This window comes from Chiloscyllium plagiosum, unplaced genomic scaffold (genome assembly GCF_037043375.1).
Source record: "Chiloscyllium plagiosum isolate Xiang-an unplaced genomic scaffold, Cpla_swu_hap1 HiC_scaffold_27, whole genome shotgun sequence".
NCBI lineage: Eukaryota > Metazoa > Chordata > Chondrichthyes > Orectolobiformes > Hemiscylliidae > Chiloscyllium > Chiloscyllium plagiosum.
Window position 1 is genome coordinate 31764393 of NW_028270165.1, and position 16281 is coordinate 31780673.

The 16281-nt window shown below is 44.7% G+C and overlaps 1 protein-coding gene across 13 annotated transcripts in view; it reads left to right on the forward strand.

The window, feature by feature from the left end:
* Positions 1 to 16281, forward strand: part of LOC122543480 (uncharacterized) — a 159058-nt gene that overhangs the window by 36691 nt on the left and 106086 nt on the right. For 3 of the 13 annotated variants that reach the window (XR_015751244.1, XR_006310046.2, XR_006310041.2), the window contains exons 2-4: positions 4937 to 6336; positions 14119 to 14180; positions 15174 to 15217. Coding sequence is in view for 6 of the 13 variants with exons in the window: in XM_043682206.2 (XP_043538141.2) it covers positions 5343 to 6329 (987 nt within the window). In the remaining 7 variants the exon portion in view is untranslated. Of the gene's footprint in view, positions 1 to 682; positions 1938 to 4133; positions 4638 to 4936; positions 7833 to 14118; positions 14181 to 14893; positions 15102 to 15173; positions 15218 to 16281 lie in introns of those variants that run through there. The other 10 variants (XR_006310045.2, XR_015751243.1, XR_006310039.2 and 7 more) reach the window with 7 other exon arrangements.

Below are 16281 nucleotides of genomic sequence, written 5' to 3' on the forward strand. Positions count from 1 at the left end.
GTACCCAGTTATCTGAAAGTGGAGTCATAGATAGACAGGTCAGCTGAAGAAGGCTTTTGGCACACTGTTCTTCATCAGTCAGGGCAATAGGTATGAACGTTGGGAAATTATGTTGCAGTTGTACAGGGCGCTGGTGAGGCTGCACTTGGAGCATTGTGTTCAATTTTGGTCACTTTGCTATAGGAAGAATGTTAAACTGGAAAGAGTGCAAAGAAATTTACAAGGATGTTGTCTGGATGCAAGGCTCTGAAGTTTTGGGAGAGTTTGGACAAGTTAGTACTTTTTCCTTTAGGTCATAGGGAATTGTGGGGGGATCTTATAGAAGCATATAAGATAATGAGAGGCATAGATAGGGTGAATGCAGTCAGTCTTTTTCCTCAGTTTGGAGAATTGAGGACTAGAGGTCATCGGTTTAAGGTTCGGGGGAAGAATAAAAGGGACCCTGAGGGGAATCTTTTTTACACAAAGGGTGGTATGCATATGGAATGAGCTGCCAGCGGAAGTGGTTGAGGTGATACATTAACAACATTTAAAAGGCATTTGGAGAAATACATGGATAGGAAAGGTTCCGAAGGATATGGGCCAAGTGCCGACATTTTGGTCGGCATGGACTAGTTTGGGCCAAGGGGCCTGTCTCCATGCTGTAGGACTTTATGACTATGACTCTGTGACATGCTGGGATATAGGGTAGAGATGAGGGGATGGGAAAATCCAGGCGAACTATTCACTTGGGGATGAGTATGGAGTGTGATGGAATACTCTCCACTCCTCTGGATGAATGCAGTTCCAACAGACCATGAGAGAAGCTGGATGCCATTGAGGACAAAGCAGCCCACTTGATTGACATCACCATCCACAAACATGCACTCCCTGCACCACTGGTGCTCAGTAGCAGCAGCATGTACTGTCTAAGCACGGAATTTAAATTTGCTTCATTAAAGTTTTGACCTTTGAAGAAGCCAGTTCTCAGTGAGGGTGACTATAAAAAATGATCGATTGCCATAAGAACCCACCTGCTTCTTTAATGTTCTTCAGGATAGTAAATCTGCTGACCTTATCCAATCTGACCTACACATGACTCCTGGTCCACAGCAATGTTGTGGATTCATGAGTGCCCTCCGAAATGACCTAGCAAGTCACTTAGTTCACGTGCTGCCCTTCTTGGTGATGTCCTCATCTCAATCAAGAATAAGTAAAATTGATCATCAGTGGCATCCTGCACGAGTCTGTGGCCAAATAGGTAGCAAATTTCAGATCCTGGAATGAGTGATGACAACATTTGATCCCAGGAATGTATTGGACTCTTAGCCAGCCTTTGAAAGGCCCTAGCAAGCCTCTCAGTTCAAGGGCAGTACAATGTCTACAAGTCATACAATCATACAGCATGGAAACAGATCCTTCTGTCCAACCATCTGTGCTAACCATAATCCCAAACTAGATCATCCTACCTGCCTGCATTTGGCCCATATCCATCAGAACATTTCCTGTTCATGTACTTCTCTAAATGTCTTTTGAACATTGTAACTGCAGCTGCATCCACTACTTCCTCTGGAAGTGCATTCCACACACAAACCACTCCCTGTGTAAAAAAAAAAGTCCCTCATGTCTTGTTTAGATCTTTCTCCTCTTCCTTTAAAAGTATACCCACTAATCTTGAAATCCCCCAACATAGAGAAAAGACACCTGTTCATGTTATCAATGCCCCTCGTTATTTTATAAACCACTATAAGGTCACATCTCAACCTCCTACCCTCCAGTGAAAAATGTCCCAGCTTATCCAGCCTCTCCTATAATGAAGACCCTCCATTCCTGGCAACATCTTGGTAAATCTCTTCTGAACCCTCTCCAGCTTTATGAAAGAAAAATAATAATTTCTTTAAAATCAGCAACTATCTTACAGCGATTAAAATGGAAATTTGAAATTCTTTTGCGATTAGGTCAGTTCAGAATTTCAAACTGAGATTGTTGAATGTTTATGATGTAAAGTTTTCAAATGTTATGGAATCGAGGCAGATGCTGCTTCACAGTGTCGGAGACTTGGGTTCAATTCCACCCTCCGGATCATGTGGAGTTTGCATATTCTCCCTGTGCCTGCGTGGGTTTCCTCTCAGAGCTGAAAGATGTGCAGGTTAGGTGGATTGGCCATGTCAAATTGTTCATAATGTCCAGGGACGTGGAGGTGAGGTGGATTAGCCATGGGAAGTGCAGTGTTATGGGGATACTGGAGGAGGGTGGGTCTGAATGGGTTGCTCTTTGGAGAGTCGGTATGGACTTGATGGACCAAATGGCTTGTTTCCACATTAGCAATTCTATGATTAATGTGCAGATAAGATATTTGATACAGAATCTAACTGTCTGAGCTTGAAGTGATCTAGTTTTGTTTTGAAGGCGCACTGAGTTTTCTGTCTGCTGCAGGCTGTCTCAAACCCCTAAACCATTTGCTCAGGGTGAGGTGCAGTCTTAACAGAGAGGAAAATTTATGTTTTTGTGGAGAAGGTAGAGGATGGTGATGTCATTTGTGAGGGGAGCTAAGCGGAGGCTTTCAGGGTTAGCAATAGTTTTGGCAGCAAGTAAAAGGCCAAATACGTTGTTGGTGCTGTTCCTTACTCTGAACTGTAAGATGCAGAAGGAGCTGGGTATCATGTGCATGAATCGCAGAAGGTGAGTAAAGTAGGTATAAAGTGGAATTAGGCCAGCTGAGATAAAGAACAAAGAAAATTTACAGGCCCTCCAAGCCTGAGCCGATTCAAATCTACTGTCTAAACCTGTCGCCCAATTCCTAAGCATCTGTATCCCTCTGCTCCCCATCTACTCTTGCATCTATCCAGATGCATCCTAAATGAATCTATCGTGCCTGCCCCTACTATCTCTGCTGGCAATGCGTTCCAGACACCCATCACCCTGTGTGTAAATGATGAATACAAAATTAGAGTGGTTATGCTTCAGTATTACAGGGCATTGTGAGACTGTATCCTGGAGTATTGTGCATGTTATTTAAGGAAGGATGTAAATGCATTGAAGACATTCCAGAGAAGACATAAGTAAGAACTGACTTGGTTGAAGATGGCATCTTACAGAGTAGATTTGGACAGGATGTTTCCTCTTGTGGGAGAATCTAGAACATTTAAAACAAAGATGAGACAAAATGTTTTCTCTGAGGGTTGTGAGTCTTTAGTACCTGAAACATATGTTGGAAGCAGAGTTCTTGAATGTTTTTAAGGCAGTGGGAGATAGACTGTTGTTAAGGGGGTGAAATGTCATTGGGGTTAGGCAGGAGTGTGGATTTGAGATTACAGTTAGATTGGCCAAGAGTCTTATCGAATGGCAAAACAAGCTTGAGGGACTGAATGGTGTACTCATTATTTTAATGTTAACCATGCAGTGAAAATAGTTTCAGTAGTGTCTCTTGATGAAGGAAAAACTGTGCTGTGACTCTGAAAGAAGCTCTTTGGCCATGAGAAGAGGATGATTGAGAGGTTCTGTGCTATGACCTTCCCTGTGGTAAACAGCAGGGAGTCACCTCTAGAGTTACCTCAATTGGATCTGTCTATTCACAAACATAGCTGCAGTTCTGATGATTCTGAGGAATCATTCCCCTTCTTAGATGGGCATTCCAAGATGATACAGCTGTGCCAGGAATGTAGCCTCAACACATTTTAGAGTTTGGGAGAAAGTGAGGCCTGCAGATGCTGGAGATTTCAGAGTCGAGAGTGTGGTGCTGGAAAAGCATGGCTGGTCAGGCAGCATCCGAAGAGCAGGAGAATCGACGTTTCGGCAAAAGCCCTTCATTAGAATGGGGCTAGTGGCCAAGGGGGTGGAGAGATAAATGGGAGGGGCTGGGGGGAAAGTAGATGAGAGTGTGATAGGATGAGAGCGGTGGCGAATTGGAAGGTTGGATCTGGGATAAGGTGGGGGGAGGGAAAATGAGGAGTTTGGAGTTTGGCTGGGCTTGCATCTGCTTTAGAGCTACGAAAATGTTTTTCAATTTCACCCTGGACTTAGGTAGAATGGTGTTGAGGTATTCTTCTGACAAGAGAATCTTGGTTGAGGAATTCTTTAGTTTGTTCTCTGCAGTGAGCTTTGACTGTCTCCTTGTCCTTGATAAATTCCCCTCTGCGCTTTTGTCTACGCAGGATGGGTTCCAGAGCGCCTGGGCCATAGATTGTTTTCACAGCACTGAAGACAACGCTGCCTGTTATTGCTGTTCGAGTTCTTGGATCTTCTGTACTTTTTCTACCCGCAGTTTGATACTTATGTTGCGGGAGTTAACATGAGGATGTCCTCAAAGCATCTCTGAAGAGACTGAATACAGCCACCGACTCAGGGGTGTGTCCAGCTTGTGGTGGACTAAAGTGGAGAAAGCTGGTTTGGGAATGCACGGAGCACATTGAGATACTTTGTTGAGTACCTGCAGAGTCAAAGTGGAGGCACCTCAAGCTCCAAACACCCACCTGACCCTTCATGCTTTGCACATCCCATCCCACGCCTACAGATCATGCATTTGTCACCTAATCCAGAGTCATGTAAGGAAGCCATTCATGATCCTGAGAGATTGCTGAAGAATGAGAGGGGCAGGGCTGTCTTCTCAGTCTTGGCCAGGTCCTCTGCTACCATTTGAAGTACTTGTTCTGTAAGCGGTGAGTGTGCATGGTCACCCAGCTGACTAAATAGAAATTGGCTGGGCCTCAGAAAAGAACATGGTTTACTCTTTGATTTTATTTTTAGTTTGCACAAAGGAGCTGGAGAACTCAGAGGAGAGGGAGAGAGAAAACTGGGAAGGAAAGAAGTAGACTATTTGGATTTCTGTACATACAAGAGGGAAACCGTTGAAAAGACATTTACAGCTTGAGGGGGAAATTGTTCCATTGAAGGTAGAATTGTCTGTTTGCAATTCCAGTCCTGAATTCATGCTGACTTCTCTAATCTTCCTTTTTAGGATGTCAAAAGGAGAGAATTTTCAGACAGCAATGTCAAATCAAACGTCAATATCTGACAGTCCCAAGATTCACCAGGACCTGAAATTCATCACCCTTTGAATGTGGAAGAAGAAGTTTTTCTTCGTTCTTTCTGAGGGAAAAGATTTCAAATGTCAGTGTAACCAGAAAACTAAGACAACAAACCCACCCGATTGAGAGTGTCCAAGTGAATTGACTGCAAAAAGCATTAATCAATTGCACAGACCGAGTGTTCCAGTGAACTGATTGGAGAATGAGCTTTAACCAATTACACTGTCCGAGATTAAAAAATCACACCGTTCACTGCGGGGAGAAACCATATCTGTGTTTTTTGTGTTGACGAGGCTTCAACTGATCATCCAACTTAGACACACAAACAACTCCACCATGGAGAAACCGTGGAAATGTGGGGACTGTGGGAAAGGATTCAGATCCCCATCTGATCTGGAAATTCATCGACGCATTCACACCGGTGAGAGACCGTTCACCTGCTCTGAGTGTGGGAAAGGATACACTCAGTTATCCAGCTTACAGACACACCAGAGAACTCACACCGGGGAGATGCCATTCAGTTGCTCTGACTGTGGGAAGGGATTCACTCGATCATCCACCCTGCTGAAGCACCAGCGAGTTCACACAGGAGAGAGGCCTTTCACCTGCTGTGAGTGTGGGAAAGGATTCAGCCATTCTTCCAACCTCCTGACGCACCAGCGGGTTCACACTGGGGAGAGGCCTTTCACTTGCTCTGAGTGTGGGAAAGGATTCTCTGATTCATCGACCCTGCTGAAACACCAGCAAGTTCACACTGACAAGAGACCCTTTATCTGCCCCATCTGTGGGAAGTGCTATAAAAGTTCCAGAGAACTGTCATGCCATCAACGTGTTCACACCGATGAGAGACCCTTCAGGTGCTCTCACTGTGGGACAGGGTTCAAAACGACATCTGACCTCGCTGTCCACCAGCGAGTTCACACTGGAGAGAAACCATTCACCTGCTTTGAGTGTGGGAAAAGTTTCACTTATTCATCCAACCTCCTGAGGCACCAGCGTACTCACTCAGATCTGAGAGCCTTTCAATGTTCTGATGGTGAGGAGAGCTTTAAAAGCAGCAATGACTTGCAGACACACCGATGCACTGATGCTGGAGAGAGTCCGTTCTCCTGCTGCGATTGTGGGAAGAGGTTCACTGATTCATCCAACCTGCTAAACAATCAGCAAAGTCACGTTGTGGAGAAGTCATTTACCTGCTCCGAATGCGGGAAGGACTCACTTGGGTGTTTACCTTGCTGCAACAGGAGCGAATTCACTCAGAGAAGAGGCCATACACTTGAGCCCTGTATGGGAAGGAATTCATTCATTCTTCCCTCCTGCTGAGACTCCAGTGAGTTCATATATGATTGACTGCAGGGGTTGGATTCTGTTTGTGCAGCTATTCATCTCATTCAGAGCTGGCTGCTCCCCAGTAGAACTCGCTGGTGCGTCAGGAGGATGGAGAATGAGTTAATGTTGTCATTGATGTAAATGATTTTGACGTGAATATAGGCGGAATGGTTAGTAAGTTTGCAGATGACAGCAAGGTTGGTGCTGTAGCGGACAGTGAAGAAGGTTATCTCTCAATACAATAGGAACTTGATCAGGATGGCTGAGGATTGGCAGATGAAGTTTAATTTAGATCGGTATGAGGGTTGCATTTTAGTAAGGGAAATCAGGGCAGGACGGATACACATAATGGCGGTCCTGGGGAGTGTGGCTGAGGAAAGAGACCTTGGGATGCAGGTTCATATTTCCTTGAAGATGGGGTCCCAGGTAGACAGGTTAGGAAAGAAGGTTTTGGTATGCTTGCTGTTATTGGTCAGTGCATTGAGTATAGGATTGGGTTGACATGTTATGGCTGTACAGGACATTGGTTATCCCACTTTTGGAATACTGCGTTCAGTTCTGGTATCCCTGCTATATGAAAGATGTTGTTAAACTTGAAGGGGCGCAGAAAGGATTTACAATGATGTTGCCAGGGTTGGAGGGTTTGAGCTACACGTATAGGCTGAATAGGCTGGGGCTATTTCCCTGCCATGCCTGAGGCTGATGGGTAACCTTATGGAGGTTTATAAAGTCAAGAAGGGCATTGGTAGGGTATGTAGCCAGGTCTTTTCCCCTGGGTAGGGGAGTCCAAAATGAGTTGGCATAGTTTTAAGCTGAGTGGGGAAAGATTTAAAAGGGACGTCAGGGGCATCTTTTTCACTCAAAAGGTGGTGCATGTATGGAATGAGTTGCCAGAAGAAGTGATGGAGGTTGGTACAATAACAGCATTTAAAAGGCATCTGGATGGGTCCATAACTATGAAGGGTTTAGAGGGATATGGGCCAAATGCTGGCAGTTGGAACTAGATTAATTTTGGATATCTGGTAGGCTTGGGCAAGTTGGACTGAAGAGTGCGTTTCCATGCTGTAGAGCTCTAATCCTGAGATAGAGAAAAATTGTGTCCCAGCTGCTCTCCTCCATGTTTCAGAGCTCCTAGACATAACTGGGTTTCAAGTCATCAAGAACAATGGGGAATGGTAGAAATGTATAATCAAGCCAGAGATTGGGGGTCATAATGGGATCTGTTCCTGACTGAAAATGAAATGGCAGATTTAGGTTTCTAGTGTGAAAGCAACTGTGGTTTTTAATGGTCTAAGGAATTAAAACGATTATGTGATATTCCTGATTCTCAGAATGTACATGAACAACACCAACTTAGACCTTTTCATATTGTAAAACTTGCCAAGGTGCTTTATACTTGACCAAAAGCTTTATTGAGGTAGATTTTAGTGAGGGAATTCTCAAGCTTGATATCTTGGTAGCTGAAAGTGCAACCACAGATGGTGGAATGATGTTGGTAGGGGTGACAGTTGGAGGAGTGCAGGGCTCTTGGAGGCTCTGGCATGGAAAGAGTGACTGCCTTTGTGTAACTTTAAGTGCCGAAAGAGGTCCATGTAGGCCAATGCCATGGTGTGGGGGAATGTCTACTGGTTCACTAACCTTCTTTAGGGAAGGAAATGTACCCTCCTTACCTGGTATGATCTATATATGACTGTAGACTGTGATTGACTCTCTCTGGGCAATTTGGAATGGACAACAAATACTGACTTAGCCACTGAGCCCACATTCCTTGAAATAAGTTATTAGTCACAAAGTGGTCCTGGACATTGTGCAACCATCTGTGAACGTCCCCACTTTGAACCTTACAATGGAACAATTAAGTAACTGAAGAACTTTGGACCCAAGACACTATCCTGAGGAACTCCTGCAGGGATGTCTGAGCTCCAGCAACAGCAACCATCTCTCTTTTTCATTAGGAAGGTGGAGATTCTTCCTCATTCAATGTCCTAGGTAATTGGTAGTTGTGAACTTGCTGGAGATTTTCTATTCATTCATAGGATGAGGGCATCGCTGGCCAGACTCACATTTATTGCCTCTGCCTAATTGGCCAGAAGGCAGTTAAGGCTCAACCACATTGTTGCGGATCTGAATTCACATGTAGGCCAGACTAGATGAGGATGGCCGTTTCGTTCCCTGAAGGGCATTAGTGAAGCAGATGGGTTTTTCATGACAATTGGGAATGGATTCATGCTCATCATTAGACTCTTGATTCAAATTTCACTATCTGCCATGCCAAGATTTGAACCCAGGTCCCCAGAACATTATCTCATTGCCTTCCCAATGCCTTTGCTTTTCTCTGATAAGTGACTCCTTTAACTTAAATTTGTTCCAAAACTGTGCAGGTTTTGTGGCCTGAAATTGTTAATTTACATTTAGTTTATGGGTTTTAAGTTGATTCTGCACTGTTTTACTAAAAAACCTATTGGAATGTTTTGAGAATGTAATTAGTAGAATAGATAAGCAGAACCAGTGAATGTGGTGTATTTGGATCTTCAGATAAGGTGCAAAATTAAAGCACATGAGATAGGGGTAAGATATTGGCATGGATTGAGAATTGGTTCACCAGTTGGAAACAGAAAGAGAAAAAATCAATCTTTTTCTGTGTTTCATGCAGTGCCTAGGGAGATGCTGCAAGGATCGCTGCTTAGGCCCCAGTATTCATGGTACTCATGACCTCAATGACGAAACCAAATGCAACATTTTCAGATTTGCTCAAGACACAAAACTAGATAGAATTGTGACTTGTGAGGAGATGCGAGGAGACTTTACAGTGATTTTGACAATTTGAGTGAATGGAGAAACAGTTGGCAGATGCATGACAACACGACTAAATGTGAAGTTATACAATTAAACATGAAAAGATCAAAGGCACAGGATTATTTAATTGGTGATAGATTGGGAAAAGTGTATGTACAAAGGAATCTTGGTGTCCTTTCATATCAGTCAATGAAAGTAGGCAGGTGCAGCAAACAGTATGGAAGGCAAATGGTGTATCAACTATCATTGTGAGAGGATTTGAGCGCAGAAGTAAGAATGCCTTACTCTGGTTCTGCAGGGCTTTGGTCAGACTGTACGTGGAATATTACACATGGTTTTGTTTTCTGAACCTGAGACAGGATACCCTTGCCATAGAGTGAGTGCTGCAATGGTTCACTGAAGTGATATGTTGTATCTATTAACATTGATTTAAATGGGAACTGTTGTTATGATACTGCTGCTTTAACAAAGTTGTTTTGTCATTTTTTTAAAGAGGGTCATAAAGGCTTAGGTTCCCATATGTCTGGGTTTATCTGCTTGAAGAAGCTTTGAAAGGGGAGCGGCTAGTTCTCCCGGTTCAAGGTTTGGTTTGTTTTCGCAAGCTGACTTGTTTGCAGCTGCTGGTCAAGGTTTTCAAGGCTGCTGGACCGAAAGAAACAGCTCCATGATGATCCTTCCTCTCTCTCTGCAATCTCTCTCCTGTAAGAACCTGTGTTTGATTTTACCTTTATTTGCCAAGGAGGTATTTAAGTGTTTGGAACACCATCATTACGTTGCGATGGAGTTGATTGGGTTTTCAAATAGTTAGCTGAAAATGTGTTGCTGGAATAGTTATGTCATTCTAAATTTGGTTATCTTTGGTTCATGTGTAAATAAATTGTTTTCTTTAAAACTGAGTGGTTAGGCCAGTTGCATCACTCCTGGAGTTTCCACCTTACACCTGCTTAAAACAACTAGAAAAGTTAGGGTCTGGGCTACCTTCTTGAAATGTTTTGAGAGGGTCTGGCCTGGATAACACTATGAATTACTTATGATTTGGTGATGTTGGTGTTGGACTGGGGTGTACAAAGTTAAAAATCACACAACACCAGGAGATGAAGGAGCAGCGCTCTGAAAGCTAGTACTTCCAATTAAACCTGTTGGACTATAACCTGGTGTTGTGTGATTTTTAACAATGAATTACTTAAATTGTTTAACTTAATATCTACTTAGTATATTAGTTGCTCAATCTTTCCAGGGAGGTCAGTGTGTGAAAAATAGCTGAATAGTCTACCTTTTCCATAAATCTCCTGCATCCCTCAACCAGGTATGCATTGTTTTGACTGCCAGCAGAACTGTGGGAATAATTGGATGGAGCTACTAGAAAGCCATCACAGGTATAGTGCATCAAACTATTTATTTTTGTTTTTATCATTCTAAAAAACAATATTTAGGATCGTGAGAGACGGGGAAATGGAGACAGTAACCAAGTCAAAGTCAGCATCTTCGAAAGAGAGGTATCTGAATGTGGAGATCTGAGCAGAGAAAGAGAGAGAAACACACACACACACACCAGTCAGCATAAGACATAGGAGCGGAAGCAAGGCCATTCGGCCCATCGAGTCCACTCTGCCATTCAATCATGGATGATGGGCATTTCAACTCCACTTACCTGCATTCTCCCCATAGCCCTTAATTCCTTGTGACATCAAGAATTTATCAATTTCTGCCTTGAAGACATTTAGCGTCCCAGCCTCCACTGCACTCTGTGGCAATGAATTCCACAGGCCCACCACTCTCTGGCTGAAGAAATGTCTCCGCATTTCTGTTCTGAATTTACCCCCTCTAATTCTAAGGCTGTGTCCACGGGTCCTAGTCTCCTTGCCTAATGGAAACAATTTCCTAGCGTCCACCCTCTCCAAGCCATGTAAGACTGAATAGTACCAGAATCCAGGGAATACTGTACTGTAATTTTGTATCAGCAGGTGATAGCTTCAGAAACACTTGACATAGGTTGTAATCTTGGAGTAAGAAACTCCAGGACTTTCACTTCGATCTTTGGAATCATTGCTTAAGAAAAAAGCCCAGTTTAATAGCCCCACTGTCTTTATTCAAGGTTAATAGCTATCTGTGTAGTCATTTTGGTTAGAGAACAGAATTAACAGGACTTTAGGATCCCAATAAGCAGGTGAGAGAGCAATTGAATATTGGCTTTATTTCTTTCTTTTTTCTCCAGCCAGCACAGAGTCAGTGCTCCAAACTGAGGTGACTCTACATCTCCTGCTAATTTTTTTTAAGGAGACTCTAAATCTCCTGATTTTTTAAATTTAAAACTCCCACACCTACCGCCTAACTGCGGTAGTGCTTATTTTTCCCCAGCACCCATGTTGTGTGTGTGTAGGTGTGAGACACAGTGAAAGATAACAGGTGAACCAATCTTTATTCAATTTCCACCACCAGGAAGAAAAGAAACACCCAGTGACAAGCAGTGCCCTTCTCAGCACAGGGCAATGCTGCGTGAACAAAAAGGTGAAGGGGGAGGGCAGGGCAGGGATTAAATCAAAATAGAGTTGGAGGGGGAAATTATACACTCCACTCCCTGAAAATCTCGAGGGTGTTGGTGGACACCACATGCCCCTTCTCCAAGGACACACGGGCTTGAACGTTGGCTTTATTTGCACTCTGCATATGGTACTGGAGAATTGAAAACAGCCAGATTATAAAAAAAAGAGGGAGGACGCTGGGACTGGAGAAAGCACAGTAGGTACAAGGGAAAGGGACAGTGTATGGGGACAGGAGTTACAGCTTTGGGGAACAAATATTTCTTAGAAACTAGAATTATCTGTTTGAATTCCTATCCTGTATGTGTAGTCATTAATTTTGTAAATGAGCCGCCATTTTTCTTCAGGAGTAAAATGGTTCATCTGTGATCATCTGTGCGTATAATCGCACACGAATTAGATCGAGGGTGTGACGCTGTCGGTTTCGTTGCGATGTAAACTCCTATTTCGTGCCCGGTTGCTGCATCCGGATCTCTGTTCAGCTGCTGGAATTTGTTAAAGTGCTAATGGCGGACGATATACCCAGAAGACCTCGCGGGTCAGAAAGTCGAATGACACCTGGGGACGTGGGTGCGGTGTCGTTGCGTGGTCTGAGCATGCTCACTGTGCGAGAGGGCCAAAGAACTGGAGAGGAGGGGGTGGGGCTGCGGGGACTCGAGACCGGGCGGGGAAGGGGGATGGGAGGGGAGAGAGGCTGAAGACTGCGGCCGGCTTGGGAAGGCTGAGTGTAGGCTTGAGACCCAAGAAGACGAGCCGACAGGTCCCGTCTTTTTAGCCTCGGGTGGGAGGAAGAGCCGAGCTCGCCCACCGCCATCCTGTGTGGGGGAGGTCGCTTGAGGGTGGAGCTCCGCCTTCGTGACGTCGGGGTTGCCTAGGCAACCGGTCGCCGCCGCTGCCGCCATTTTGAGAGAGGTTGCCTGGCGTTTCGGTGACCACCGGCGACCATTTTGAGACAGTCCTGAAATGTGGAGAGAGAGAGAGAGAGACCCTCGACCGCCATTTTGAGACTATCCTGAAAGGTGAGGATAAGACCGCTGGCGGCCATTTTGGGAGGCGGTTGTTTCAGGTGAGGGAAGAGCACTGCCGGCCATTTGGCACTACCCTGAAAGGTGAGGGGAAGACCACTGACGGCCATTTTAGGAGGCAATTGTTAAAGTGGAGGAAGACCACTGGCGGCCATTTTGAGACTATCCTGAAAGGTGAGGGGGAAAGACCACCGGCGGCCATTTTGAGAGCAGTGCGGGGGGTGGGGGGAGGGGCAGAGGTAGAGAAGACATGTCCTTCTCGGTGGTAAAAACATGGGCTGCAGATGCTGGAAACCAGATTCTAGATTAGAGTGGTGCTGGAAAAGCACAGCAGTTCCCACCTCCCTCTCCCCCCACCCCAAGTCCTTGTACCATTAGCTAATGGGGACAACTTTTTCTTGAAATGGCCATTCCCCCCCCCCCCCCCCGCGCCTTGTCTTGCCATATGCCCCTTATCCAATCTGGTCTCAAAAAATTCCCAAAAGAACCGAAGGCAGAAGTTGCTGGGAAGGCTGAGTGGGTCTGGCAGCACCTCGGCGGAGAAAAATCGGAGTTAACCTTTCGGGTGAAGAAGGTGTCGCCGGACCCGAACTCTGATTTCTCTCCACAGAGGCGCTGCCAGATCCGCTCGGCCTTTCCTGCAGCATCTGGCGTTGTTCTTGTTTCCCCCCCCCCCCCCAAAAAAAAGTTCTACACCTGTCTCAGGTGTCACCTGAGAAATCCTGTTTCTTCGGCGCTGCGAAAGCTAGTGCTTCCAGATAAACCTGTTGGACTATAACCTGGCGTTGTGAGATTTTTAAGTCGGTTTTGAAACCAGTGAAAGTGTAAAATGAAGGGGGCAGCCTGCCCACTGTTTACAATGCAATCCTGAGGATGGGTCGCTGGACCCGAAAGGTTAACTCTGACGTTTCTGTAAGGAGGCGCTGCCAGACCCGATCAGCCTTTCCAGCAACGTCTGGCATTGTTCTTGCCCCACCCGCCCCAAAAAAGTTCTCCACCTGTCTCGGGTGTCACCCGAGAAATTCTGTGTCTTACGATCCTGCCCCACGAGCCACCTGACGAAGGAGCAGCGTTCCAAAAGCTAGTGCTTGCAGATAAACCTGGTGTTGTGAGATTTTTTAACCATCCTCATGACCTGTCCCATCTGTCCATCTTCCTTCCCGTCTATCCGCTCCACTCTCCCCTCTGACCTATCATCTTTACTCCCACCTCCATCCACCTATTGCACTCTCAGCTACCTTCCCCTCCAGGACTCTAATCTCCTGCACCTGCAGTACTCACTTTTGCCTAGATTTTTAACTTTGTCCATCACAGTGCAACACCAGCACCTCGACATCTGAGAATCCCTGCAGTGTTCCTTCCAGATTTGAAGGAAGGACTTCTTGATTTTAAAATGTTAAGTCTTTGTTTCCCTCTCTGCAGATGCTGCCAGATGCAACAGACAAACCCCGGGCAGTCGCGTTGGAAGAGGCAATGGAATAGCGGTAAGGTCACAGGGCCAGCAGCTCCGAGTCTTCCTAATAGGTTTGAATCACGTCATGGCAGTTAGTGAGATTTGAATTCACTTAATAAATATATAATTAAAACCTGGTTAATGCAACCAGATGATCACGTAAGAGAAAGCCCCAAAGAACTGCAGATGCTGGAAGTCAGAAACAAAAACATAAGTTATAGAGTCATAGAGATGTACAGCATGGAAACAGACCCTTCGGTCCAACCCGTCCATGCCGACCAGATATCCCAACCCAATCTAGTCCCACCTGCCAGCACTCAGCCCATATCCCTCCAAACCCTTCCTATTCATATACCCATCCAGATGCCTCTTAAATGTTGCAATTGTACCAGCCTCCACCACTTCCTCTGGCAGCTCATTCCATACACGTACCACTTTCTGCGTGAAAAAGTTGCCCCTTAGGTCCCTTTTATATCTTTCCCCTCTCACCCTAAACTTATGCCCTCTAGTTCTGGACTCCCTGACTCCAGGGAAAAAACTTTGTCTATTTATCCTATCCATTCTCCTCATAATTTTGTAAACCTCAATAAGGTCACCCCTCAGCCTCCGACGCTCCAGGAAAAACAGCCCCAGCCTGTTCAGCCTCTCCCTGTAGCTCAAATCCTCCAACCCTGGCAACACTCTTGTAAATCTTTTCTGAACCATTTCTGAACCATTTCAAGTTTCACAACATCTTTCCGATAGGAAGGAGACCAGAATTGCACACAATATTCCAACAGTGGCCTAAGCAATTCGGAAAAACATGGAACTGAAGAAGTGTCTCTGGACCTCCAGGTTAACTCTGCTTTCACTCCACACATGCTGCCGAACCTGCTGTGTTTTTCCAGCAATTTCTGTTTTTAAATGGTATGATCATTGTCAATTGTCATTAAAAATGCATCTTGTACACTAATGTCTGTTAGATGTGAAATTTTTTGACTCTGATCTTCACCATCTGCAGTCCTCACTTTCTTCTCTCTGTTAGTTTCAGAGATCTGAGCATACGAACCCTCGAGTTAATCTGGCAAGGTAAAGCTTTTAAACTATGACGTTGACAGTACATTGTCTCTTCCTATTCCTCTGCCTAAATGCATCATCTCATTACAAGGATTGTAGGAATTTAGAAGATTGAATGTGACTTTGATGTTATTTGATACTGATCAAGATGATAGAGGGAAACTACATTCACATAAGGCGTCACATCAAAAGATAAAATCTCACATGACTGAATTCTGCAATGGTATAACTGATTTGTGGGGAAAAACTGGATCACTTATGACTATATTCACGGCAGTTTAGAAGAATGAGGGGGATAATCTCATAGAAACCTATAAAATCCTAACAAGACTGGACAAAGTCGAGATAAGAAGGACTTTCCCAGTTATGGGGAAGTCCAGTACCAGAATGTCACAGTGGAAGGAAGCAGGGTAAACCATTTAGGATTGAGATGAGGACAAGTTTCTTCTCCCAGAGAGTAGCGAGCCTGTGGAATTCGCTACCACAGAAAGCGGTGGAGGCCAAAACACTGAACATTTTCAAGAAGGAATGAGATTTAGCAGTTGGGGCTAAAGGGATGGAAGGACATGGGGAGAAAGCATGAACATGCTACTGAATTGAATGATCAGCCATGAACGATAGAACAGGTTCGAAGGGCCAAATGGTCGACATGTTATTCTTATATTCTGTTTCTATGACATGTTTAGCACAAGTAGAGAATTGTCTAGCAGAGAGTGTGATGTACAAGTATAGATTAGAGCAGCTTTGCTGGAGCAGACTCAATGGGCTATTTCTGTACTGTATGACTCTGAGTCGTGACAAATGGGTTGGCATGCTGTAACTGACCAGGCTATAACAATTCTGTGGAGTACTACAGGGTATCTGTGTGGGAGACTCAAATATTTACAATCCATATCAAATGACTTGAATACATATGGTAGCCAAATTTGCTGATGACGCCAAATATAAGAGGAACTTATATTGTTTAACAAATCTGTGAATGGGTATAAATAGAGCATGTAAGTGAGTGAAAAATCGACAGATAGGGTATGATATGAGAAGATGTTAACTTTGACGGAAAGAATAGAAGAGCGAAA